Source organism: Lolium perenne, chromosome 4 (assembly GCF_019359855.2).
Source record: "Lolium perenne isolate Kyuss_39 chromosome 4, Kyuss_2.0, whole genome shotgun sequence".
NCBI lineage: Eukaryota > Viridiplantae > Streptophyta > Magnoliopsida > Poales > Poaceae > Lolium > Lolium perenne.
In genome coordinates this window covers 352,715,261-352,742,358 of record NC_067247.2, presented here as the reverse complement: position 1 = coordinate 352,742,358, position 27,098 = coordinate 352,715,261, and the positions used below count along the sequence as shown (strand labels likewise).

The 27,098-nt window shown below is 47.2% G+C and overlaps 4 protein-coding genes across 4 annotated transcripts; 1 reads left to right on the top strand and 3 right to left on the bottom strand.

Moving 5' to 3' along the window:
* Positions 1 to 3,200: 3,200 nt before the first annotated feature.
* LOC127296971 (ylmG homolog protein 2, chloroplastic) lies at positions 3,201 to 4,769 on the top strand. Its single transcript, XM_051327220.2, has 3 exons — positions 3,201 to 3,479; positions 3,578 to 3,795; positions 4,365 to 4,769. The coding sequence occupies exons 1-3, from the start codon at positions 3,264 to 3,266 to the stop codon at positions 4,618 to 4,620; spliced, it is 690 nt and encodes a 229-aa protein (XP_051183180.1). The 5' UTR covers positions 3,201 to 3,263; the 3' UTR covers positions 4,621 to 4,769.
* A 284-nt stretch (positions 4,770 to 5,053) lies between these two features.
* Positions 5,054 to 6,795, bottom strand: LOC127296970 (uncharacterized). Its single transcript, XM_051327219.2, has 4 exons — positions 6,040 to 6,795; positions 5,799 to 5,891; positions 5,595 to 5,662; positions 5,054 to 5,408 (listed from the first exon to the last, which is right to left on the bottom strand). The coding sequence occupies exons 1-4, from the start codon at positions 6,694 to 6,696 to the stop codon at positions 5,264 to 5,266; spliced, it is 963 nt and encodes a 320-aa protein (XP_051183179.1). The 5' UTR covers positions 6,697 to 6,795; the 3' UTR covers positions 5,054 to 5,263.
* A 1,141-nt stretch (positions 6,796 to 7,936) lies between these two features.
* Positions 7,937 to 11,585, bottom strand: LOC127296969 (uncharacterized). The gene is made up of 4 exons (XM_051327218.2): positions 10,688 to 11,585; positions 8,510 to 8,602; positions 8,349 to 8,416; positions 7,937 to 8,236 (listed from the first exon to the last, which is right to left on the bottom strand). Exons 1-4 carry the CDS (start codon positions 11,369 to 11,371, stop codon positions 8,083 to 8,085), a joined length of 999 nt encoding a protein of 332 aa, XP_051183178.1. The 5' UTR covers positions 11,372 to 11,585; the 3' UTR covers positions 7,937 to 8,082.
* Positions 11,586 to 15,793: 4,208 nt separating this feature from the next.
* LOC127296972 (uncharacterized) lies at positions 15,794 to 21,122 on the bottom strand. The gene is made up of 4 exons (XM_051327221.2): positions 20,216 to 21,122; positions 16,339 to 16,428; positions 16,159 to 16,226; positions 15,794 to 16,046 (listed from the first exon to the last, which is right to left on the bottom strand). Exons 1-4 carry the CDS (start codon positions 20,897 to 20,899, stop codon positions 15,893 to 15,895), a joined length of 996 nt encoding a protein of 331 aa, XP_051183181.1. The 5' UTR covers positions 20,900 to 21,122; the 3' UTR covers positions 15,794 to 15,892.
* Positions 21,123 to 27,098: the final 5,976 nt, after the last annotated feature.

Here is a 27,098-nt window from a genome sequence, read left to right as displayed (position 1 = left end):
GAAAGAAAAATACCTCTGATGGTGGATGATCCGCATCAAGAGGAGAATGAGAAGAGATCAGTGGAATCGAATCTTCCTGGTTAAAGGAAGTAAGGCGCCGGACTTCATCAAGCAACTCCTTTTCCAACAAGTCAGCAGCATTAATCCTGGTTTCATCCTTTGGACCTGAGTACAACCACATCGGGTGAACTCTGGCCATGACTGGTTGGATTCGGTGCTTCAAGAATACCGCTGCCACCTCTGTGCCGATCATAGTTTGGCCGTCGGCCTCCTTGATTCGAAGAAATTTGGCGAATAATTCTTCGGCTGATGCTCTCTCATCAGGTGAGAGAATGTTCTTCCAAGAGTTCTTGGGTTTGGCTTCGGAAACATCGGCATAGCAAGGAAGCCGAGATTCGGGTGACAGGGAGTCATTGACATAAAACCATTTCAGCCTCCATCCTTGCACGGACTCTCTCATTGAGAAATTAAAGTAATTGACCTCTGAACGAGCGACAAAACCTACTCCTCCGGTGACAAAGTACCCATTACTACTGCTGTATCTCTTCACATATAAGATCTTTTTCCACAGCCCGAAATGAGGTTCAATACCTAGAAACGCCTCGCAAAGGGTGATGAACACATCAACATGGAGGATTGAGTTGGGAGTAAGTTGCCATAGTTGGATTTCGTACGTCCGCAAGAGATGGAGGAGGAATCCATGAGTGGGGAGCGAAAGGCCTCGGTGAAGGAAAGATAAGAACATCACAGTAAAGCCAGCAGGAGGATCAGGCCGAGAAATCGCACCTGGAAGGATCACATCTCCCGCATCGGAGGATATCAATCCTAGGCTTCGGGATCTCTTCTCGTCACGCTTGGTGACGGTTGATGCTACCCATTCCCCGGGCTTGATCATTGAGCTCGACGGCGCTGGCGGCGCCGGAGCTGGGGGAGGAGCGCTCGGAGCGCTCCCCTTCGGAAGAGAAGAGGAGGACTTGGCAGCGGCACCTCCGCTGGTGGAGCTGGCGGTGGCATGATTCTTCTTCTTCACCATTGTGGGATCTGAGGAAGATTGGAAAAGCTGCGGTGGCGGCGCGACAACGGCAAAGGAAGGAAGAAGGAGAAGAATGAGGAGATGATGCGGGAACTGTGGAGGAGATTAGGAATTTTTCACCCTTTGGAGATTTTGATGAGAAGTTAAGAGTTAAGTAAGCACGTGGCGCTTGAAGGAGGGGAGGAACCGGCGGCCCACTATGTCCACGTTGTGCGAAAATCGAGGAGGCACCTCGGTCACCACGCATGCAATGATCAAGCCCTAAAAACTGTCCGCGCAGAGTTAGGGTGGGCCCGTCAGGTCAAGTCCTGTCAATCAGCCCACAGCAGTTACACGTCAGCAGTGACGTCATAAAAAAAACCTTGAGGCATTCGAAGGAGAAATGAAAAGTTATCGGGTGAAAGACTTGAGTCTACGCACAGATTGCAAGCATCTGTACCTAGACTCGGGGGCTACTCCCATCGGGAGCGCTGACGCGCACCCGATAAAATGAAGACTCAACAGAATGAGCAGTCGAAGGAAGAAGGATTGAGTCTGCACTCGGTTACAAGCGCTTGCACCTAGACACTCCCATCAGGAGTGCATGATGCACACCCAATAAAAGTTTTTTGCACTCCAGGATCATGCCCGGGGACTTGATTCTGTGTAGGGTAACGTTGTTTTGCCATCGGCAGTTAACCAACAAAAGTTGGGCACGTTACTCATTATCCTTTGCATAAACAAGATATATCGGATGACCTATGAAGACCTGTGGAAAACATCGACAGAGGAGAATATTCGAGTGGTACAACTTGAGTCTACGCACGGATTACAAGCATCCGTACCTAGACTCGGGGGCTACTCCCATCGGGAGCGCTGACGCGCACCCGATAAAATGAAGACGGAGCAAATTCAAGATGAGCAAAGAACATCAGGAGAAGAACATCAGGAGAAGACATGCATTAGTCTCTACCCGAACTATCTTCGGCTAGACACTCGGGGGCTACTGACGTGGGCACTACCCTTCGAGTAACCGACGTTGCCCTATCCTGTATTGGCTAATTGGAGGCCCATGAAGACACCCGAAGGCTAGATGGGCCACACAGACGGCGCAGGAAGAAACCTTGGCGGGCAAGACAAGGAAGCGGTCAACAAGGAAAGATTAGATCTAAAAGTACTGTAAACCTAGTCGTACTCGGTTAGGACCCTTGAGACCTGGCCTCCTATATAAAGGCCAGGAGAGGGGCTGCCGAGGGGGGACGAACAATCTTAGCGATCATAGCCAGCAAAAGCTTAGAGCTAGGTAACCCTAGCGATAGCAATCTCGCCGAGATCTCAGCCGAACTATTCGGCACCCCATTGTAACCCATTGTCATCATAATCAAGAACAGTCAGGCAGGACGTAAGGGTTTTACCTCATCGAGGGCCCCGAACCTGGGTAAATCGCTCTCCCCGCTTGTCTGTGAACCGATGTCTCCTATCAGCTTGCAGGATTCCATCAATCCTAAGCCCCTATCGGAGGGCATTGGCGAGGAGTACTCTCGACACCTTACCCTCAACGTAAAAGTAAAAGCACAATTGTACAAAGAGTTGTTAACGACAAACAAAACCATTAGCTCGAGGCAGATACCTATATGTATCCATGTAGTGCACTAAGAGACATCTGCAACGACTAAACGGTAGGTGATTGGTGAAGGAGGTGACATGCCATTGTTGAACATAAACTCTACGAAGCCCCACTACTATGTCCGATGCGAAAGGGGGATCACTGGCCCCCCAACTATAGGTTAAATGATTTAAACATACTATAAGTTTAAATAGATGTTTACAGATATCTCCAAATCAAACTTGTGAGAGAGGTCAATATAACTCTAGCAATTGAAAGCTAAAATCGCATCAACCTACTAGTAGAAATATACGGTTTTATTGTTTTGACCGTTGAGCCTTGAGGAGAGAAAAGAGGCCATGGAAGAGGTGCGCTGATCTCAGGACGAACTTTGAGGTACGAAAATGGTCGAGAGAAAAGATGTGACCTATTTTGAGGATAACCAAACATAGTGTACAAATTTGTTTTTCTTCTAGAGTAGTAAATTTCTCATGTTCCTTTTTTGTGAACTTCTGCCAAATTTCTTAATAGTACGAGGGCTAAACCCCATGAAATCTCTAATATCTCGTGTCTCGAACGTTATCTCTAACCTCCCGTCTCGTGTGGCATCCACGTCTCCCCGGCGTCTCCGCTCCAACTCATCCAATGGCCTCGCCGCACGCCGACCCCGCATCGGCGCCGCCCCTCCTGCTCGCGATACGCCACATCCCCTTTCCCGGCGTCCACCAGCCGCGCGCGTTTCCGTCCCCGGACCTCGCCCCCCTTGCGCGCCGCCTCGACGAGCTCGCGGCCGCCGCGGCCGCCCACCCGCTCCTGAAGCCGCTCTTCGACTTCCACGACCACCTCTCCACCTTCTCCCAGGTACGCTACGCAGTCACCCACTCCCTCGCGGAATCCGATCAGGACGAGTCCAGACGATCTAACGCCGCAGGCCCCCCGCCCGATATGTAAATGAGCAGAGCAGGAGGCAGAGGATGGTGGCGATGCGGCAGGCGGCGTGCCCGCTGGCCGGCAACGGCGAGGGCTGCTTCGCGGCGGTGCTGGGCGGCTCCGTGGCCGGGATGGTTGTGTCCAACGGCGTCAACAGCTTCCTCAGCCTCTACAACACCGTGCTCGTCATCAGGCTCGTCCTCACCTGGTTCCCCAACACGCCGCCCGTCATCGTCTCGCCCCTCAGGTAAACACGCTGCAGCAGAATGCATTATCCCACCAGTACAATCATGCGTCAGACTCAAAGCCAACGGTAAGACATCACATTCCTAGGCCTATTCAGATGGGTGGTTCAGAAGATAAACGAATTTAAACTGGTTACTGCTACTCACCGCTAAGCTATCGCGATCATGTCCTTGATTAGAGTCGAGACGCAAGATTGCAAAAGCAGAAAATCTTTTCCCCTGGCACGTCTTTGCCGATGAAGGAAAGGCTTTAGCCTGACGAAACATTAGGTGACATTACTTTTTTTAGATGGTAGCTGACATTACTTGCTCTGGTTCGCTTGTAAGATAAACGAATTTAAGTGCTACTCAGTGCTAAGCTATCGCGATCATGTCCTTGATTAGAGTCAAGACGCAAGATTGCAAAAGCAGAAAATCTTTTCCCCTGGCACGTCTGTGCCGATAAAGGAAGGGCTTTAGGCTGACGAAACATTAGCTTACATTTCTTCTGTTTAGTTAGTAGCTGACATTACTTGCTCTGGTTCGCTTGGGTGACTTTTGTCCGACTGAAAATGTTGCTTGTTTCGTGCAGCACGGTGTGTGACCCGTACCTGAACCTCTTCCGCGGCATCGTCCCACCACTCGGTGGACTGGACCTTTCCCCCATCCTCGCGTTCCTGGTCCTCAACGCTCTCACCGGCACCGCCGCGGCACTCCCGGCCGAGCTCCCCAGCCAAAGCGCTGCTGCGTCCGGGTCGGTGCACCCTGACGAACTCACTGCGAACCAGAGGAAATGGATGCGGAGATTCCGCTCGGCGAAATCACAGGAGGCAGACGGTGCTCACTAGACTTCCTGCATTCTTTTTTGCAATCATTCGGCATGCAAAATTCCACTGAGGCCTGTTTTCTTTTTCTGAATGTATGTATGTAGAGGAACCAAACTTCTTGACTGTAATGACATGTTTTGGCCTTTGTCATAAGTTTCTCACTTTCTTGATTGCTTGTGGAAATGAAAGAAAATCCATGTTTGTAGGGAGTCCACATACAAGGGAAACTGAACATTAAACAGCTTCAAAATCTGGGAGGATGAAAAGCTTACTGCAACCTTCTGTGCACACTTCATTTGAACAAGCAAATCCCTACTGGACCTATACTGCTGCATTTATGATCAATGGAAAAGGTCCTGTAAAAACATCCTGGAAAATGACATGACAGGTCAGAAATAGATACTTCTTGCCTGCTTCTTGTAGCTACATCCTGAATGGATCCAACGCAAACAAGTAACTGCAAGCACTTTTCCTGCTTAAGGGGTGGAGTAAGCATGAAAAGTGTTTTATTGACTGAAACATATAGTTTCACAACGTTGTGTAATGTACAATGCACTAGCAACAGGGTCTTGGACAACTTATTACTGCAAGTTTGCACGGAAATATTCAAGCTGGGTGATGCTCTCTGGTACTCTGGATTCAGGATAGAGCTGAGCTGTATGAACTAGTATTGATCATGTTGGTTTGGGGACTTTAGAGAGGCAAGCAAGAAGTCGAAGACGACCTCATTGAACCGATTCGGGTCCTCCATCTGAGGCACATGCCCGGTTTCTTTGAAGATTTCCAGTCTGACATTCTCTCCTAAGCACCTACAGCCATCATAAGTGCAGCAATAGAAAGAATTAAAGGGTTATGCTGGAATTCGCGTTGAACTGTGGGAATTTTACAGTATATACATGGTAGGAAATTGAGCAAATGTAGGATCGACCAGTCAAGGCACTGTCAGTTCTTTGCACACGGATGGCCATGAAGCCCAGCGTATTGCAGTGAATTACCTCTTGACCGCAAATGCCTTGTCCAACGGGAATATCTGGTCATGGTCTCCCCAGATGAGCAAAACATCCTGCCATTAACAAGATCAAATACAGAGCTAGTTGAGGATTTGTATCTGCTCTGAAAGAGATAGTTCAGTAGTTCAGAAACATAAAACATAGTGCAAGCTAAGTGGAATTTGCACCGCATTTGGTTCAAAGTTTTACCTGCTCCAAGGGTATAACCTGAAACTCATCAGTGCCTACAGTTACAGCCTTCATAAGCTCGATCTTGTCTTCCCTCTTATCGATGAAAAGTTTCTGTAAATCGGCAAGATCACTGCTCAGTACTGGCATGTGTTGACCAGTGACCAACTAGTGTATTTGGTTGGGGGGAAGAGTAGTGGGCCGGGTTGGGAAAGCGTAGGCGACGAGGAATAGATCTTGATCAGCTAGTGTAGACGGTCACCTGCACGATCTCTCCGATCAAGAAGTCCGGCAGCATTGCGGTGACCTGCCTCCGGTAGAACGTGAGCTCCATGAGCCGGCGCGCGGTTCGCGAGTCCAGCGGCATGAGCAGGTCGGCCGTGCTCGCCAGCTCGCCGCCGGCGCGCTGGAGCAGCGCCCTGTCGTCCTCCACCGTCTTGAGCAGGTCGGAGTTGGATATCACCACGGGGCCGACCCTCCCGGGCCCCGCCGCGCGCGCCAGGGCGTAGGCCACGAACCCGCCGTAGCTCGTGCCGACCACGGTGACGCGCGTCGTCTTCACCAGTCCAGGGAGCGCGTCGAGCAGCGCGGCGAGCGCGGCCGCCTGCGCCGACTCGGAGGGTGGCGGGGAGGAGGGGCAGGGGGAGGAGCCACCGAAGCAGAGGAGGTCCGGGACGACGACGTGGTAGCGGCGGGAGAAGGGCACTACCTGGCGGCGCCACTGCCAGGTGGCCATGGGGCCGAAGCCGTGGACGAGGAGGAGCGGCGGGAGGCGCGGCTCCCCCGGCGGCGCCCAGTAGTGGATGGTTCGGGTCCCACCGGCTTCGCAGGGGAGGGTGGCGGTTTGGGAGCACAGGCCGGCGGCGAGGAAGGCTCGGCGGGCGAGGTACTCCATCACTGGGAGGAAGCTGATGCCCATGGTGGCGTACACCTAGAGCGGCGAAGTGAGACGGTGGGTATGGCCGTATAGAGCTGTTCACCGCTTACCAGAGCACTGACACGTCATCAAAACAAACTGTGTTTGCTCTCGCTTACGTACGAGTAGGTGTGTGGCTCGCGCTGTAGAGTCGCTCAATTTTTAGGGCCATCTCCATAGTCACCAAGTGGAATGGAAGATTTAGGCGTCCTCAATTTTTTTCTTTTCTTTTAGTTTGGCTTCGATGTTAAAATAGGATTTAGACGGCCTACCAGCTTGAGAAATGAAGATAGTTAAATTATGGGATTTACTAGTTCTCAATTAGCTGAGAACTAAATTCGGTCGTACTAAGTCATGTTAGATTTGATCCGTGATTCGTGTTAGCTATCAATTACAACATGAGTTGCAACTAAAATTTAATGATATTATTTAACTGAGAACGAAGTCGACCGAGAAATAGCCACATCCCTAAATTATAACCTTTGCCTTCTTTGCAAATGAACGGCTGAGTGAGCCCTTTTGAAAGAACGACTTGGCATCTGCATCATTGATTTTTAACATTGGCCAACAAATTCTCTCGAGTGGTGGCTCAACACGACCGGTTCCACAACTCCAAACTGCAAAGCCATTGCATCCATAACCCTCCTTACATCTTGGGATGTATGGAATAAGAGAAATGTGTGTGACAAGCAAGCAAGCAAGAGCTACCTATGGTCATATACGACAAGATCAATAAGCAAAAGAAGCTTTGAGTTTCCGTGTGAACAAAGCATTTGAGTGAATTTATTCCAGATGAGTAATCCGATTTGTAAATAGAATTTAAATTCTTGCTAAACTTCTTAATTAATAAAATGGGGCATAATTTTCGCTTCAATTTTTTGACACAAGGCTATGACATGTTTGATTCGTAGGATTCTTAGAACATATGAATATAAAACCGCATGCTTGGAATGTCTTGTCCAGTTGAATCCAATAGGAAAACTATTCGAGTAGCATGTGACTCACACGAAAAACTAAAAGAATTATAACACGAGTTTAAGTGAATAGAAATTTTCCTCCCAAACATAGTGCAATGCAATCATGTAGAAAAAAATTCCTATGCATTCTGAAGGTAGAAAAAATTCCTATGCATTCCGAAGGATTCCAATCCTACGAATCAAACAACGCACATAACAAAGGCTCCTAATGCTTAAAATCATACAAAATTTCTACTGCGTTCGTTTGAATCAAGCGAGCCCTAAAATGAGAAATGAGGTGCAGGTATTTATATTGATCAGTGATTTCAAAATAATTTGGTGGTACACACTACCGTATAGTAGCTCTGATGGGCCGAAGTGGCTAAGCTGTCTTACTACGAAACAATGGCGCAGCGGCAGGTGGCTGTGCAACTCATAGGGAGCTGCCATTGATGGAAGGATCTGCAGGCTTGTCAGAAGCCAGCAAGAAGTCTAGCACGATCTTGTTGAAGCTGGCCGGGTCCTCGAGCTGTGGAGCATGGCCTGTTTTCTTTATGATCTCCACTCTTGCTTTCCCGTCCAAAGCCCTGGAAACAGAGTAGAACAATGTCAATGCAAACGGAGACCTTCCGTTCATCAAGAAACTACACGCGCAAACACTGTAAGACGACTCAAGGTTCCTGCTTGTGACAAGTATACCTCTGAATTGCAAAAGCCTTCTCTATTGGAAACAGTTGGTCATGTTCTCCCCAGACAATTAGCACTTCCTACAGTGTGGCGAAAAATGTTAGGCGGGTCAGACCGTTTCAGTGAATGCGTTAGTTGAAATATTAGGTGAGCATATACATACAGATACAGACCTGAGATAATGGTGTCACTTGGAACTTGTCCGTGCCGACCGTGATCCCCTTGAAAAGATGGATAAGTTGCTCCCTTTTGTCCGTGAAAAGTTTCTGACAGGATACAACAAATACCAGCTGATTCATCAGCATATAACACAGTAGTGGTTTGCATCAACCTGTGCTGCTATCTTTATGACAGAAAGCTGAAATTATGGTTCAGGCCTCTGACGAAGACACGAGAACGCTAACACTCGAGCCTCCAGCCCTCCACCAATAATCCAATATCACCAAGGGACAAATCATACGGACTACAGGGTCAGGATAAGCAGCTCGGCATTATTGCAGTGTGCATTTTCTGCTACAGAGTTGGTTAGATTTAATTGCTAGGAGGTGTTGTGGCTGGAAATTATGCTGTCCTTTTTTTTCTCCAAACGATCCACCAAGGGGATCGAATTTTCATTATCAGAAGATAACGAAAATACATCAGTACTTAGCAAAAGAAAAAAAACAAAAGGTGGAGGATCGCCGCCTAGTGCTAGCGTTCAAGCGGAATATTACAGAGTCAGGGACAGCACAAACATAAAACCCCTGCCTACGGCAAAGGGGAGCCAGTATCAAGACAGGACCAAGGGACTATCAAAGAAAGGGGCATGCTGCATGATCTCGCAAAACCGCCAGCTTCGAGAGGAATCTTTACTGATCGCCAGCATCGTCTGGGAAATTATGCTGTCCTACGTAGCCAATGACGTTGTTGTTCTCTAGCACCAACCAAGATGCTCCCGTTGATCTTTAGATCAACATGAAAGTTTATCTACAAGCAATTTGAATTATGCTGCTAGCAGAAACAATAACAGTTTGATTCAGCATTGTTCGCTTCTGCTCCGGTGCTCCTCCCCTGGAAAATTTCTAGACACGTTAAACACAATAAAGATGGAGATATTTCCATACCTGTTCGTAATTGGGGGCACGATCATAATTTTAGTGTATGTCCACCGTCTGTACATCCATGTACACGCTCATACGACCCGTGTTGTTGTGTACCTCGTTTTTGTACGACGTGGGATGGTACTTAGACTGATGAGATCGTTAACTGGTCACTTTGACCTCTTTTTGTTTTTCTTACGCGAGGTACGCATATCATATCAATATAGAAAGGTATACATGGGCTGGATATGAATTTCGCCAGACCCAACATAAGAAAAAAATCAACTATAATCGTTCAACTTCGTTTAGGGGGGAGCACCGGAGCACGGCTCAGCATTGTTCGCGTTGCAGCCAGCCAGCAACCCAAGAACCAATGCAGTGTACTAGTGACTCAGTAGAGCAGTAGCTCACTACGGGAAAAATATGCGTCGTCGTGTAGCATTTCTTTGCCGTGTGTCCCCGCACGGCAAAGAAATCTTTGCCGTGCGCACAGATAAAAACGCACGGCAAAGACCTTGGTCACGGGAAAGATAGACACAAGCGCACAGCAAAGATACGACTCACGGCAAAGATGGAAGAGGCCGCACGGCAAAGAAAGGTGCACGGCAATGGTCCAACACACCGCACGGCAAAGACTTGGTGCACGGCAAAGGCGTTGGGCATTGCCGTGCCTCATCCTTTGCCGTGCGCGCAGCTGGGTTGCACGGCAAAGCAGCCTTTGCCTAGTGTTTTTGAAAAAACGCACGGCAAAGAAGCCTTTGCCTAGTGTAAGCGCACGGCAAAGATGTAGAAACTGGATTTTTTCTCATCTCAAAAGGCATGGCATGGTATAGTTATCAACAAACGAACACATAGCTTAGTGGCAAGGCACGCTTTCCCTACTCTGTGTCCTAGGTTTGATTCCCAGACCAGCCAGTTTGGGGCATTCTTTTAGATAAAACATGTTAGGCACACGGCAAAGAAGCGACCTTTGCCGTGCGGCGTCACACGGCAAAGCCTTTGCCGTGCAACGTTGGCGAGTCACACGGCAAAGAAGCTTTTGCCGTCGATAACATTGCCGTGCGATCTTTGCCGTGCGGGGTCGCACGGCAAAGCCTTTGCCGTGCAAATAGGGCTCTTTGCCGTGCAAATAGTTGCACGGGAAAGCCTGTTTTTCCCGTAGTGGCTTGTCGCTGAGTGATAGGGTCGACTGCCTCGATGATTTGACCCTTTGTAAATTTAGGTCTGTGGAAGGAGAAGTGGAACGTGGAATCAGTACAGAGTAATATGCACCTGGATGAAGTCCCGGAGGACGAAGTCGGGCGTCATCATCGGCGGCGGCGGCCGGTACACTGCCATCTGCATCAGCCTCCTCATGGCGGCCGGCTGGGATGGCAGGAGCAGCTCGTGCACGCCGCTCCACCCTTCGCCGGCCCTCTTCAGAAACCCGCGGTCATCGGCCGCCGTCTTGAGCACGTCCGAGCTCGCGATGACCACGGGGCCGACTCTCCCGGCCCCCGCCGCGCGCGCTAGCCAATACGCGACGAAGCCGCCGTAGCTCGTCCCCGCCACGGCCACGTGCTTGCCCTTCAGCCCCTCCACCGAGTCCAGCAGCGCTGAGAGTGCCGCCGCCTGCGTGGCCTCCGACGGCGGTGGCGACGTGGGGGAGTCCCATGAGCTTCCGCCGAAGCCGAGCAGGTCCGGGACGATAATGTGGAACTGGCGGGACAGTGGGCCCACCTGGCAGCGCCACTGCCATGTGGCCCGAGGGCCGAAGCCGTGGATGAGCAGAAGTGGCGGGAGCTTCGGCTCGCCCGGTGAGGCCCAGTAGTGCACGGTGCACGTCGACGACGACTTGCCGTCGCCGCCGTCGTCGGGGTAGGGGAGTGTGACTGAATGGGGCCGGAGGCCGGCGGCTAGGAACTCGCGGCGGGCGAAGTAGTCGATGGCCGGCACGAGGCTGAGGCTTGCCCCCATGGCTCTAGCTGGTGGTGCCTCGATCCGCCTGGTGAAGCAGAGCAGAGCAGCACACCACAGCCTCAGCTTCTTGGTGAGCAAGTGTACATGGAAAGGGAGTGGGATCGAAGTGATGAGGTGGCCTGGCCGATGGAGCTTAGCTTAAAGGAAGACCAGCTGGTTGTTGGAGAAATGGAGGGTTCAGAGCATGCCGGGTTTGCAAGGGAAGAAAGGGTGGTTGAACACCAAACGTACATCCTTCCAAGTTAGGAAAAACAAGGTGTAGGACATGGAGCTTGAAGACAAAGTCCATATAGGCTTGTAACTATCTTAGTAGTAAAGGGATGCAATAGCGGTATGAAGTGTGCATACCGAGTGAGCTTATCAACCACGACCAATATACAATTGAACTTGGACGAGGTGGTAACCCTTCGATGAAGTCTAGCGAGACCCCATGCCAAGCTTCATCAGGAGTGGGCAGTGGGTGGAGCAAGACTTGGTACCTTGAACTATCAAGTTTGGCTTGTTGGCAAATGGAACAAGTCTGAATGTAGTGTCTGATGCCCTGCTTCATGTGTGGCCAAGCAAACTGCTTCTTGAATCTGGCATAGGTGACAGAGTAGCCAGAATGATCTCCGATGACGCTGTCATGCAATGCTTTAATCACACTCTATTGCAGAGTTTTATTGCTGACAAGCCAGATTCATTGATGGTATCGAAGCGGACCCTCATGCAAGGAGAAGGGACCTTTCTTTTTGACAATACCTAGTTCACCTAGTACCTGTTGTGCTTGGCCATCATGTTGGTACCCCTAGAGAACTTCTTTGAGCCATGCTGGTTTACATTCAGAGATGGCAAATACTGCATCACTGGCGGTTGGCTCCTTGCGTGACATCGCATATGCTGCTTGGTTCTCGTCACCACGCTTGTAGCAGATATGGTAGTTAAGCCCAATCAGCTTGGTAAAAGACTTTATATGCCAGAATGAGGTAATTCGTTGCTCTTCAAGGTGCACTAAGTTGCGCTGGTCGGTCTTGATGACAAACTCTCCCAGCTGGAGGTAAGAATGCCAATGTTCGACATCATAGAGGATTGTCATACATTCTTTCTCGTAGGTTGAGAGGTTGAAAGAGAGTGGACCTAATGTCCATCTAGCTGCAGCACTGCGCCAATGCCCATGTCTGAAGCATCAACTTCCACGACAAAGGGTTTGTTGAAGTTGGGTAGTTCCAAGATTGGTGCAGTTATCAGTCCTTGCTTCAGATCAATGAAACCAACATCACATTCAGCTTTCCAAATGAAGAGGGGCCCTTTCTTGAGTAGATTTATTAGTGTCCAATAGATAATTCCGAAGTGTCGAACAAACTTCCGGTAATAGCCTAGTAAGCCCAAGAAACCCTTGACCCGTTTCGTGGGAGTAGCCCAATTCTTTATGGAAGGAATCTTGTCCTCCTCCGTTGACACACGTTGTATGTTGATAACATGCCCCATGTATGACAATTGCTTTTGTGCAAACGAATACTGGACTCTTTAACTTGCCAATGGTCTCGATGAATCAGTTTGAGTACTTCCTCTAGATCCAGTAGGTGCTAAGATAGAGTGAGACCATAGACGGGGATGTCTTCGAAGAATACCAGTGCACATCAATGCAAGAGTGGCTCCAGGGTGCTATTCATTGCTTTTTGGAAAGTGGCGGGAGCTCCAGCTAGCCCGAATGACATCACCTTATACTCGAAATGACCCTGATGAGTTTGGAACGCGGTTTTGGTGCTTCACCCTCTGACAGCCTGATCTGGTAGTAACCAGCTCGCAAATCGAGCTTAGAGAATCAACATGAACCTGATAACGCATATAATAGTTCGTCAATGACCGGGAGAGGGAATTTGGTTTTGCAGGTCAAGGCATTGAGGTGCCTATAATTGATGCAAAGACGCCATGTGTGGTCCTTCTGAACTAGGATCACCGGAGACGAGTAAGGGATGTTGGCGAAGCAATTTGCTCTCTTATGGAGACCGAGACCGTTTAGTTTTAATAAATTCAGTTTTGACGAGTCTATCGATGTTTATGCTTTCCTTTCTTGAAATTCCAGTAGGGTGAGAAAACATTTGGATTTCTTCCGATCAAGTTTTTTTCTGGCAAACGGAAGATACAAAGAAAAAAAATAGATTAACAAAGTGGAATATTTGAAGGGGAGCCTTGGGCGTAGTGGTAAAAGTTGCTGCCTTGTGACCAGTCGATCACGGGTTCAAGTCGTGGAAACATCCTCTTGCAAAAAATGCAAGGAAAGGCTGCGTATAATGACCCAATGTGGTCCGTCGGACCCCGCGCAAAGCGGGAGTTTCATGCACCGGGCTGCCCTTTAACAAAGTGGAATATGTCTGTCGACCCAAAGACCAAAGAGGTTTAGACTAGTCGTAGTGGGGAGTAACATAGAGTAGTGACATGCACATGATACTACTCTATGTTACCACCTTCATAGTAGTTAGTAACATCAAAGTAGTATCATAGATGTATGAATTAATTAGCTTGTAGACTCATTGTATCTTGGAAGTGTGATGTTTCGGTAACTAGCTACGTTACTCAATCCTCTTCTCTCCTCATTAACTCACTGCCACATCAGCAAATTTGCTGAGTTGGACACTTAATTACTAGTGAAATTACCTGCACTATGAGTAGTCTTAGGAATTGAGGTGTTAGAATTGAAAAAAAAGGTTTGCTTAGTAAGTGGTGTTGTTTAAACTAATCACGGAGAAGGGAACGTGGCAACAACTATTGCATAATAAATATTTGAAGAATAAAACGTTATCTCAAGTGGAAGTTAAGCCTACCGATTTCCCTTTTTGAAAGGGCTTCATGTATGTTAAGAGTGATCTTTTCAGCAGGGGTTTCTTCAAAGTTGGAGATGTATCATCAGTTTGTTTTTGGAAAGATATTTGAGTGGGTGATACTTCCTTAGCGCAGCAATGCCCGTAGTGTAGTGGAAAAATGTTATGTTGGCTAATGTGTTAGCTCAAACGCCACTAAGTATTGGCTTTAGAAGGACCTTCAATGATCATAAATGAAATTAATGGATACATTTATGTCAACAGTTAACGACAGTGCAATTGTCCAACAACCCGGACAAGTTTGTGTGCAGACTTACTGATTCGGAGATATTTACGTCGAATCTATGTATCCTAATTTAATGAATGGTCATACCAGGTTCTTACGTAAATATTATGGAAGTTAAAAATTCCTCTCAAAATAAAAATCTTCATGTGGTTCTTTAATAATAAAGTGTTGATCACTAAAGATAATTTAGCTAAACGTAATTAGAATGAGTGTCAAAAGTGTTGTTTCTGTGAGTTTTTAGAAATTGTACAACACTTATTCCTTTCGTGTCCTTTTGCTAAAATAGTTTGGCGTATAACTTATCTCACTTATAATATACCACTGCCTACTAACATTACTAATATGTTTGGTAATTGGCTGAACAGGGTGAAGAAAAATGATAGAGTTAGGATATGAATTGGTGTATGAGCTTTATGTTGGTCTATCTAAACGGGTATGAATGACATTATTTTTAACAAACAGAAGGACACTAACTTTTTGTAGGTTATCCGATGAGCTACATATTGGATACAACAATGGGCCCAACTTCTCCCGATGGATCAGAGGGAGCCTATGGTTACTAAATCCAACCGTCTGCTAACCGGGTACACATGACTTCTACTGGGTCGTGTTATATTAGTAGGCTGTAAAATGGATAGTTTCATGTTGCTTTTTCACTTTTCGATGGTTGATGCATGTCTCAACCCTATCTGATCTATGATTGTAAACTTTTAAATACTTGAAACACCATAATGATGCGGAGGCTGGGGTTTTCCCATTTCGAAAAGAAACTACTCCACTTCACACCAACTCCTTAACATGTCTTTCAATCTCATCCTTCAGGGCAGGTGAATGGTGATAAGGACATATGGAAAAGGGCTGGGCACCCAGAATCAAGGGAGTCTTATTGGGGGGGGGGGGGGAGGTAACCCAGTTGGTTCTTCGAACACATCTTGGAACTGATGTAGCAAAGCTTGAACAATTTCAGGCGTCGCTGATCAAGGGAGACCATTAAAATTTTAAAGTATTTAGAGGAAGCATAGGTGGTTTAGAGTTCTAAAAACACCATTTAGATCAAAGAACTCCGAGCTACCGCGCCTTACGCATTGACACACGGCTAAAAGGGAAACAATGTGCAGATATTTATATTGATTAGTGATGTCAAAATAATTTAGGTGTAAATCTATTATACGGTACTACCTCTGTTCCATAAAACAAGGTGAATTTGATATTAGATAGAACATGAAATGTATTTTCATCATATAGTTATATAGCATCATGTTCGTTGATATTTTTTTCTAGAAACTTAGTTAAACTTTGCCCTATTTAACTTTGGAAAAAATAATACCATTTATACTATGTAACTGAGGTAGTAGCTCTGAGTGGGCCGAGGTGGCTAAGCGGTCTTATTACAAACAATGGTGTAGTGGACGATGCAAGTGGCTGCGCAACTCATAGAGAGCTGCGATTGATGGAAGGTTCTGCATGCTTGTCGGCAGCCAGCAAGAAGTCCAACACGATCTCGTTGAACCGGGCCGGGTCCTCAAGCTGTGGAGCATGGCCTGTTTCCTTCATGATCTCCACTCTTGCTTTCCCATCCAAAGCCCTGAAAGCAGAGTTGACAAAGTCAATACAAATGGAGACCGTCTGTTCGTCAACAACCTACACGAGCGCACACCGTAAGACGACTCAAAGTTCCTGCTTGAGACAAGTTATACCTCTGAATTGCAAAAGCTTTCTCCACCGGGAACAATTGGTCATGCTCTCCCCAGACAATCAGCACCTCCTGAGTAGCCATACAGACAACATGGTGACAAGGTTAGCTGCGGCAGAGCGTTTCAGTGTACGTGTTGGGTGAAATAAATATTTGGTCAGCATATACATACACAGATACAGACCTGAGAGAGCGGTGTTACTTGGAACTTGTCTGTGCCGACCGTGATCCCCTTGAAAACATGGCTAAGTTGTTCCCTATTTGTGTAGAGTTTCTGACAGGAGACAACGAATACCGGATGATTCAGCATCTACTACAAATAGTATAGTGGTTGACATCTAGTACATGTACTGCTATCTTTATGATAGAAAAGCACAGCTGAAATTGTAGGTCAGGCCTCTAACAAAGTAAGACTACTCATAGTAGAAGTATCATTGGTAGTATCACGCATTTCATGCATGTAAAAAGCTGACGTGTCAGCATAATTAATGATGAGGAAGAGCATAGTGGTATCATATTTACCGTATCATATCACCGTATAACTAGAAAAATAAATGTCAAAGGGATCCAAAGATATAAACAAGGGACAAATCATGCTAACTATTGGGTCAAGATAAGCTGTTCAGCATTATTGCAGTGTGCATTTTCTATTTTTTCGATCGGAAATAAATGCTTGCTATATCTAAAAATGAGGAGATCAATGCTACATGGTTAGATTTCATTGCTAGGAGGTGTTGTAATTCGTGGCTGGAAATTTTCTGTCCTACAAGCTGATGTGGTTGTTTTATTTTTTTTTTTACGAAAATTCGACCAACTATTTATATCTCCAGCAGCAGCAGTATGATAAAATCTAAAAATAATAAAATTACAAACAGATTTGCGGATCACCTAGCAACAACTACAAGCACTCGTATGAGCTGAAGGCGCGCTGTCATCCTCGCTCCTTTATCATTGGAGTCAGACAAAACTTACCGTAATAGAACTTGTTATCAGTGGCGGACCCAGAAATTTATTGAAGACTGAACAGGACGCGAGACAACTAAAAGTTTCTTTGAAAAATATAGCATCACATAGATCTTGCTAGAGCGGCGACGATACATCTTGCCACTATGTTGCTGGCTGCGGAGGCGAGGAACACACTTAGGGCAATGTTCGAGCAAGCAGATCTTGCTTGCGAGAGGAGAGGGGTAGCTACTCTACTACTCATGGATGGCCGTACACGTCCATGTTCACGCAAGCTGTGGCCCCAGGATAAACTCACACCGTCGTCCATCATAGAGCACGTAGGCATCACCAGGAGCTCGACTATATCTAGGACGAGGGGAATGCCAGATTCGACCATGGCTGGCGACAGTGCTGGCGAGGGCGAGAGACAGGAATTGGAAATTTCCTTGTGATAAGCTCTCCCGTATTTTGCACGACGAACTCTCCCGTGTTTTGCGCGACGCAAAACGGAGTGGCTAGGATTGCATAATTAGACCATGGAATCCAAGTTTTGCATATACTCCGCCCTGCTCATCTTGAAATAAGTTTACCTCTACCTCTTGTACTAAGTTCAATTCTTTAAACTTTGATCAACTTTACTAAAAAGAGTATCAAAACATATGACCTCAAATCGTTATAATATGAAACTACATGTCAAGACAGATCTAGTGAGATTAAATTGGTGCCATAAATATTATTATTTTTTATCTAAAATTAGTCAAATTTTAAAATATTTGACATAGAACAAAATATAGAAATAGAGTGATTGTATTTTTTGAATTCCGACAAGTTTAGAACTGCCATAAAACGCTGAATAGATCAAATACTGATTTTCAATTTTTATTATAAAATCTAGTGTTCATTGGCGTAGTGCCTCTTCGCGTGGTCTATTCGGCGTTTTGACAATAATATCATAGTTGCTCAGGAAATCACTCACTCTTTTCAATTGTCATCTTGGAAAAGCAAGGCTTTCATGCTTAAAATCGACTTTGCAAAAGCTTTCGATATGCTTGAATGGGATTTCATAGTTTCGACCCTTGCACGTAATGGGCTGCATGGGTATTTCATCAAACTCATCCGCTCATGTATTTCCACACCTTCCTTTTTGGAGATTATAAATGGTCAGGCCTATGCAAACTTTGTCAACACTCGCGGAATACAACAAGGATGTCCTCTTTCCCCCTATCTTTTTTGTTCTGGCCATAAATGAATTGTTCCTGCTTCTTCAACAAGCTCTTGCTTACTCTTCCCTTGTAGGTATCAGACTTGAACCAAACTACCCACCAATCCACTCTCAACTTGTTTGCATACGACCTTCTAATTTGTGGAGAAGCTAACTCGGCATGCTAACTCGGACGTTATGGATGTGTTCGTCTCAGCCAAGGCAGCAAACATTGCATCTCCCATCCGGGATGAAGCGGGAACACTCATTACTACAACCCAAATTGCTTCCTCTCTTTTTTTGCAGGATCCGAGTTTCTTCACCAACAACCTTAGTCTTGCAAAGGGGGCGGCCGCGCCAGGAGCTAGAGATCCCACTGTCCTCTGGGAAATTAGAAGGAAAGCTGTCCATTTCCAGGAGCTAACTCAGCCTCTCGAAGCAAAGATCATAGTTGGTAGGCAACTCAATGGAGTTGCTCACACTTGTGCACAACAGGCAGTGCATTCAGCGTGAACATTGCCTATCTATTCTTGTAGGAACACAACTCATAGCAACTTAGCATGTCCTGTAGCTATTGTGGTTTACCGACTGCACTACAAGAAACTGTAATTCTAAAAAAAAACTGTAATTCTCTATGTACTATGCTTATGATTTGAATGAAATTTAGGGTGCTATGGGCCCTACCCTTGTTCAAAACAAAATTTGGCATTTTGACGGAAAAATATAGTATAGGGTGGTCCCCTTCGTGTGGACCGTGGCTGTTTTTTATAAAAAAAAAAACAGAAAGCCAATCGTTATCGTTAGGTTTTCAGTGTTGAGATACTAAGTAGTATCGTTTTCCGTCAACATTATTGTATCGTAGGATCGTATCGTAGTATCACGATACTATGATATTTCTATTTCTAAAAATATAATCATTTATGTATTAAATAAAATTGTTACCTGGCATGTATTTCTTGAAAAAGATACTACCTAGACTTAAAGCAATATTACCACTCCCTTACGAGAACAATATGGCAACTGTTCTCGTAAGGAGCGGTATATCGTACTCTAGACTTAAAGCATGAATCCAACGCCACATGAGTGATGGGGAGGTGAAAATAGTATATTTATTCCACATCGGAAACCAATAAAGCGATTACATGCTTATAAGGCTCGTTGATTTCAACAGGTTAACTGATTCTTTGATTGTTGTTAACTTATGTGTGGTATCACCTATCGTAGAAGTATCGGAATACTATCGGAATACTATCGATTTAAGGCATGGTATCACATTCTGACAACAATACCACCCTATTAGGATACACATTATAATACATATCATTTCAGTCCGGTAAAATCTTAGTACCGTAAGATACTAGGACCTGTATCGCGATACTGACAACCATAATCGTTAGTTAGCTGCTAACAACAACAAGCACCAGAGGCGCGCTGATATGAAGCCCACACACATTGATAGTTTGCCCAATCGACTAGCATCTGAGACATGCGGGGTTGAAGTCCAGGCACGGGGCGCGTGCCCGGGCAACATGAATGTTATATTCGTCAAATAGATGAAAAGTTCTCATGCTAAAATCTCAGGAAAATTAGCATACGAGAGCTGCAACCATCTATAATGAAAAAACGTAGATTAGAAGGAACACCCAGATATATCATTGTTGTTCTCTAATATACTGTACTACCAATCCATGGTCTCGTTAATCTTTTAGATCAATATGAAAGTTTAAATACTGACCTCGTTGACTTGACCCAAAAAAAAAACTGTAACAGTTTGATTCAGCACTGTTCACGTTGCAGCAACCCAAGCAAAAAATACAGAGCTACGTGTCGTGTAGTTATACGTCGACTGACCTTGTTGACTTGACCCTTCGTTACTTTTTCTTCAGGACAAAACAAAGGAGAAGTCGATACGCACCTGGATGAAGTCCCGGAGGACGAAGTCCGGCGACATCATCACCGGCGGCGCGCGGTGCGCTGCCATCTGCATCACCCTCCTCATGGCGGCGGGCTCGGCTGGAAGAAGCAGCTCGTGCACGGCGCCCCACTCTTCGCCGGCCCTCTTCAGGAACTCGCGGTCGTCAGCCGCCGTCTTGAGCACGTCCGAGCTCGCGATCACCACGGGGCCGACTCTCCCGGGCCCCGCCGCGCGCGCTAGCCAGTACGCCACGAACCCGCCGTAGCTCGTCCCCGCTACGGCCACGCGCTTGCCCTTCAGCCCCTCCACTGAGTCCAGCAGCGCCGCGAGCGCAGCCGCCTGGGTGGCCTCCGACGGTGGGGGCGCCGTGGGGTAGTCCCACGAGCTGCCGCCGAAGCCGAGCAGGTCTGGGACGATGATGTGGAATTGGCGGGACAATGGACCCACCTGGCAGCGCCACTGCCAAGTGGCCTGAGGGCCAAAGCCGTGAATAAGCAGCAAAGGCGGGAGCTTCGGCTCGCCCGGCGGGGCCCAGTAGTGCACGGTGCAGGTCGACGACGACTTGCCGTCGCCACCGTCGTAGAGGTAGGGGAGCGTGACGGAGTGGGGGCGGAGGCCGGCGGCGAGGAACTCGCGGCGGGTGAAGTAGTCGATGAGCGGCACGAGGCTTAGGCTTGCCCCCATGGCTCTAGCTGGTGGTGCTTCCGGCCTGACCAAGCAGAGCAGCACACCACAGCCTCAAGTTCTTGGTGTCCAACTGTGCGTGGAAAGAGAGTGAAATCCAAGCGACGAGTTGGCGGGGGGAGCTTAGCTTAAATGAAGGAGACCAGTTGCTGGTAGGACAAATGGAGTGTACACAGCATTCCGAGTTTGCAAAGGAAGAAGGGTTGTTGAACACCAAATGTACCTTCTTCCAAGTTAGAAAAGGAAATATAGCAGTATCATAATTAAGTGCAACTAAGAAAATGTCGCCTAGCTAGTATGGTGTTCTCATTGGGGGCGGCAAACTTATTTTGACAGAGGGTTGATGCTGTACTGATGTTGACAACCCATGAATATACAACACAAGCTATCAAAAAACTTCCCATCCACTCTTCAAGATTTGTGTATTTCATTGACAAGTTGCACTGCCAGTCTTCGTCTCCTCTGCAGTTCATTGAAAAATTGCACTGCCAGTTTTTTTCTCAAAAACAAAAACTACAAACGTGTGTCTTATTCTTGATACGAGAAATAATCATGGATTCTTCGTTTGACCATGCATGGGTTGGTGTAAATACATGAGTTTGTCAAGAAAATGTCAATAACCATTTGGTTCATATCCTTTTGTTGGAACCGTGATCGCTCAAATTATTTGTCCATGATTTCACCCAATTTCCACTTCCATAGTAACAATCATGTTTGGTACATTAAATGTCATGTATAATTTGTTTAACCATTATGCTTGATCCATGATGTAGTAGTATGTGAGACTCCCCATATGGCGGATAGCAGTAGATCATTCGATCCTGCAACCACTCAGTTTGCTAGGCCCTCAAGGAGGAGGGTCACAATATGTCGCGTGTGCGAGAACGTGTACACCGGGGTTCTCACCCCCCGTATTTGTCCGGTAGTAGGCGCGAAGAGCTGCTACCGAGGATCGAGCGGTGCAAGCACAAAGAAACAAGAGCTACCCCCTTCCTTCTCCTCCACACCCCCAAGTCTCTAACCCTCTAACCTTTTGCTATTGAGTCTTCGACCTCCTTTTATACCACAAGGGGTTACCAGATGGGATAGCTGCATGTTTGACACCAACAAACAATTGGTGGCCGGCCGCCGAGGTGCAAGCTGGCGGCATAGCTGTCTGCGAGCCTCATGGTTCGTGACGACGCAACGTCCTTGAGTCGTCTTGTCGTCCTGCTTTCGCGTGTATGGTGGTAGGACCCATAAGCCTCATGGACATTGAATGCTCCTGTACTATTCCCAGGGAGATGGCGACACGTGTCTGCCATGTCGTTTCTGAGGTGGACACATCTTCGTACCCTGGGAACGCACAGAGCAGATCGATCGAGGTGTAGAACCCAGGATGCGCTCCCTCCCACGAAGCGCCTCTTTGTGTGGTGTCATTGTTGATGGGGACGCGCAGCGCGAACATTTGCATGTGTTCTAGCAAGGGTTCCCGAGCCGCCTGCCGGGAAAGATTCGTGACTTCCGGGGAGGTCCCCTGAGGCGAGCTCCTCGAAGATGTCTTGAAGCTAGCACCTAAGACATCTTCGAGAAGCTCTACTGCTAGAGCTTCCCCTTCCCAACCTTGCTAGAGCCGTTGTCCAGGCGCTCTTGTCTTGAAGATGTAGATCTTGTAGGTCCCAACGCTTTTCCTGTGTCTACCGTGATGAAGAGAGAGGGTGCACATTGGGTGTATTTATCTCTGCTTCTGACATCGTCTATGGGGCTGCTCAGGACGTTCATAAGCATGCCTTCCTTCGGGAGATGGTTAATCTAGCAAAGAATAAACCACACCCTACGGCGGCGGCCGTCACGACCTAGGTCGCCCAGAGATCGCCATGCGCGAGATAAAACGGTTCACGTGTTGGTTCCCGTGTATAATATCAAATATTTTTGAGGGGTATTTTGAGAACTTCCTGGGATAAGAAAATGGTGACCTAGATTTAGGTTGATTTGTTACCACAATGAGCGCCACGTTACAGTTAATATTTCCATGATACTCCGTACTTAGGAAGGATGCATTGACTCTACTTAGTCCAGGACCAATAATTTTGTCCACAAGATTTTTTAACCATACACATGCAAAAAAAATAATGTGACCATTTTCTGGATGTATGGTGTATCCTCTTCTGACACTCGGGTTCAGCCAAAGATAGATGTCGATTTTTCGGTACAGTCTTGTAACATCCCTGTTTTTGCTAAACCTAGATTAGGGTTTGATTGTGCATCATGAGCATCATGTTATTTTCTTAGAAAATATGCACAAAAGAAGTAATTTGAAAACCCGAATGTTGGTTTGAATCTCTCTCAAATTCAATTGCTCAAACATTTCAAAAGTTTGAAGTGTCAAATGGATTTCAAAATGCAAAAGAATTTGAATACAAAATAAAACAGTTTTTAGAAAAAGAGAAGAGAGAAGAAAAAACCCTCTCTCCCTCCCTTGGGCGCAGCCCAATTCCCCTCTCTTCCCTCCTCTCCCTGCGCAGCCCAGCAGGCCGGCCCAGCTCCACCTCTTTCAGCCCACCAAATCTCCCAGGGGGTTTTCTGCAAAAGCCCCCATCTTCTTCAACCCCACGATGGGGGAAGCAGCTCGCTGTCGGCACCTCGTCGCTCGCCGGCGTCAAGATCCTCGCCGCCGCCCCCTAGCGCCTAGGAACCCCTTTTCCCTTTCTCCCTCGGTTTCTTTCGCGAAATAGAAACCCTAGCCCTCGCATTAGGTCCGGCCGACATCTATCGCCGCCGCTACGGCCACCCCCGAGCTCCGCCGTGATGCCTGGGAGCTCCACCTCGCCGCCCCGACCCTCCTGGCCGAAGGAATCGGCCCGGGAGGCCCCCAATCGACGGGGACATCCCCGTCTTCCCCGTCACCGGCCGCCTCCTCCACCGAAGCTCGCCGTCGCTCCGGTCATCCCCGGCCACCGGCGACCTCTCCAACGCGCTCAGGGTGAGCTTCTGCTTCTCCCCATGCCCTCGCCTCGCCCCCTAACCCTCTCTAGCTCCGCCCCCACGTGCACCTGCCCCCGACCGCCGCTCGAGCTCGCCGCCGGCTGAGCTCCCGCGACCAAAGGCGGGCGGCGCCACCACCAATCGCTTGCCCGCGTCGAGGCGCTCCTTTTCCCCCTGCCCGCGCATGCAATCGCGGGCTGAATCGCCCGATTGAGCTCAGCCCGAGCTCAATTTTGAGCTCATGGCCGGCTGACGTCAGCATGACGTCATGCTGATGCCATATTTCTTTTTCTTATTTTCTTATATTATTTTCTGTATTTCTTTAAATAGGAAATAATATGACAGGTGGACCCCATCTGTCAGAATTTTAATAATTTCATAAATATTTGGAAAAGAATAAAATTATGACATGCGGGTCTAACTTTTATTATTTTTCTAGAATTTTCAGAAATTGATTTAAAATGAATTAAACTTTGGAAATTCATAAATATTTCATTTTAAATCAGAAAAATATAAAATTATATATCAAAATTTTCAGAAAAATGAGATCTACAATTTGGTTACAAAATCATGCATTGTTAAACAACTTTGAACCCTAGTTGTTTTAGAAGAACTAAATCAACCCTTCTGAGGCTCCGGAACTACTAACCCTAGTCCCATCGAACCCCAATTAAATTGATGATGTCTTAGGGTTATTTCAATACCTAATTAACATGTCATATCATCATTCTTGTATGCGCATTGCATCAATGCCATGTGTTGATCGTTCATTTACCTTTCCGGTGTTTGCTTCTTCGCGATCGATAGAACACATGCCGAGACGATGAAGATCGACAACGACGAAGGTCAATGTTTGTCCATCGACGAACAAGTCAAGCATGGGATCCCTGAAGATCCATATTGGTTTGTCAGGGACAAAGGCAAACCCTAGCCTGGTTCATATTATGATTTCGAAATGCTTTTACTTCTGGTTCCTACATATTGCATACGATTCCAATATGTTTTATCGGCAGATATAGTTATCCTATGTGTGTTGCATTTACCATCCTTGTAGCCTAAATACCCTGATCCACTGCTCCCAGCAAGACTAGGTTTGAGCTATGTGTGCATCGCTAGAGCCGTTATATCGAATATGCAGCCATGCTTAGTTGACGAATTCTGATCCATCCGGTTGAAGAATCAGAGCTGCGAATGAACCTAGTATGGTAGGATGACGTGGTAAGATCAGTGATGATAATTAAACATGCTTAAAGGTTTGGATGGGCCGCCACATGGGGATGTGGTGATTTGACTCGTTCTCGCCGATACTAGGACCTGAGTTCTCGCCTTCGGAACCAAGACTGAGCGTACAGCCACACGGGGCCCATGGGAACCCCTTGGCCCGAACTTGCCTAGCTTACCCATGAGTCAATTAGTTTGCGAGTTCCATTTGGCATTCTGCATGGCGAAGGCGTGGAAAAGGTTTTCAAAGGTGCATCATACAGGGCATGGCCGGGGTGAAGGATGCTGGAGGCATTGAACTGGATCCCCTGCGCACAATGACCGGGACCGCCTCGGAGAATGGCTACCTACGATGACGGAGCTCCCCAGTTAGTTTGACTCATGGACTAGGCGAAGCAAGGGAAAGGTTTTGGTCGACCACCCTCTGCCGGCACACCAAGGAAGTGTGTTAATCATGTGGCGTTAAGAGTCGGTCGGCGCGTGTGGGTAAAGTTGTACACCCCTGCAGGGTAAATCTTTTCGAAAAGCCGTGTCCACGGTTACAGACGACTTGGTGATGGATTCTGTGATCATAGACAACATGAACCTAATCGTAAAACTTGGAATCAACGTGTAATAAGGATCCCTCCTCATGGTATCGAGGGGGTGCTCCTAGTTGATAGGTTCAGCTGATGATGAAGATTCGGTGGATTCAATATGATGATTAGTAGAGCTAGTGATATCGCTCTCTTATCCCCTTTTAAAAATGATCTGAATAGACGAGCTTCTGCTCCCTCTTGTTTACAAAGAAAAACTGGCTTTCTGCAAAATAAGCTCCACATAAAGCCTCGCATACCAGCTTTGCTAAAAGGTTGTACTAAGTCTTGCTGAGTCCCTGTACTCAGCTTTGCATGCTTTGTTTCAGACGAAGACTCTCCAATAAATGGAGGTTTCTAGGTCGACATCGACGAGTAGCTTGGGATTCCCAGGTGGCAGCCTGGAATCTATGGGCTGGGACGTCGCCGTTATGCTCCTGGCCTCTTAGGCCTTTTGCTATCTTGCTATTTAGAATATCATAACTTTGCTTCCGTTGATTGATGAAATGTCAGGTCAGTGACCTCTGCTTGTAATACTTTGGTTCTTCGCTCAGTTATGAGCTTGTATTACTCTTTGAGTCGTAGAGTCACTATTGTGTTACCGATTCTCACCCTGTAGGCCCTAGAGATCTAGGTTAGGCTTATGCCAGATGAGGATCTGGGTTTGTCTAGCCTACGAACCCCGGGGTCGCGACAAGTCTTTAGTAGATACTCCAAGGCCGCAACTGCTACCAAGTATCATTTATTTGAAATAATTCGAGGAGATTATGTAAATTTTGGATAAATTTTGTTCGAATTTTAAATACCGAAATCCAAAATGTTTTTGCGAAATCACCAAAGTTTTGGAAATTTTGGTCGGTACCAAAATTTATCTCTTCATGAGATGCTTTTTCTTATTCCTAAGACCATACCAATCGCGGCCCCAATCGTGTGTTACGCGAGTGCCGAACATAATTCATTGTCGACGCCATGTCATTTACCGACATACGGACCATCCATATCATTGGTATAGCACTTGGTCATCCTAATCTAGTGCCGGTCAATTTTGATTAATACGGTGACGGTTCCTCGAGCGACGACAAACGGAGAGTCCAGACATTGTTGTGGCCTCCCCATGCGGCGGCGTTAATGCGCCTCACCGCCTCCTCTCATGCATCTCGTGTTTCAATAAGCCATGGAGTGCCCCCTCTCTACTCACATTCCCACAGCCCGCAAGGGCCTCCTCCTCTCTCTTTCTCTCTCTCTCTCTCCCACTCTAAGCACTAGCGCATGTTGGTGAGGTCGACGATATCGCAGGGCGGTAAGGGAAGCGGCCGCAGCTCCAGTGCCGTGGCCGTGAAGGGACTTGGCCCGTAATTTGATGGTAGACACGGTGTGGGCTCTCTACCACAACTGAGATGAGGCGTTGATGGACATGGAGCGAGCTGCCCTCTCTGGGA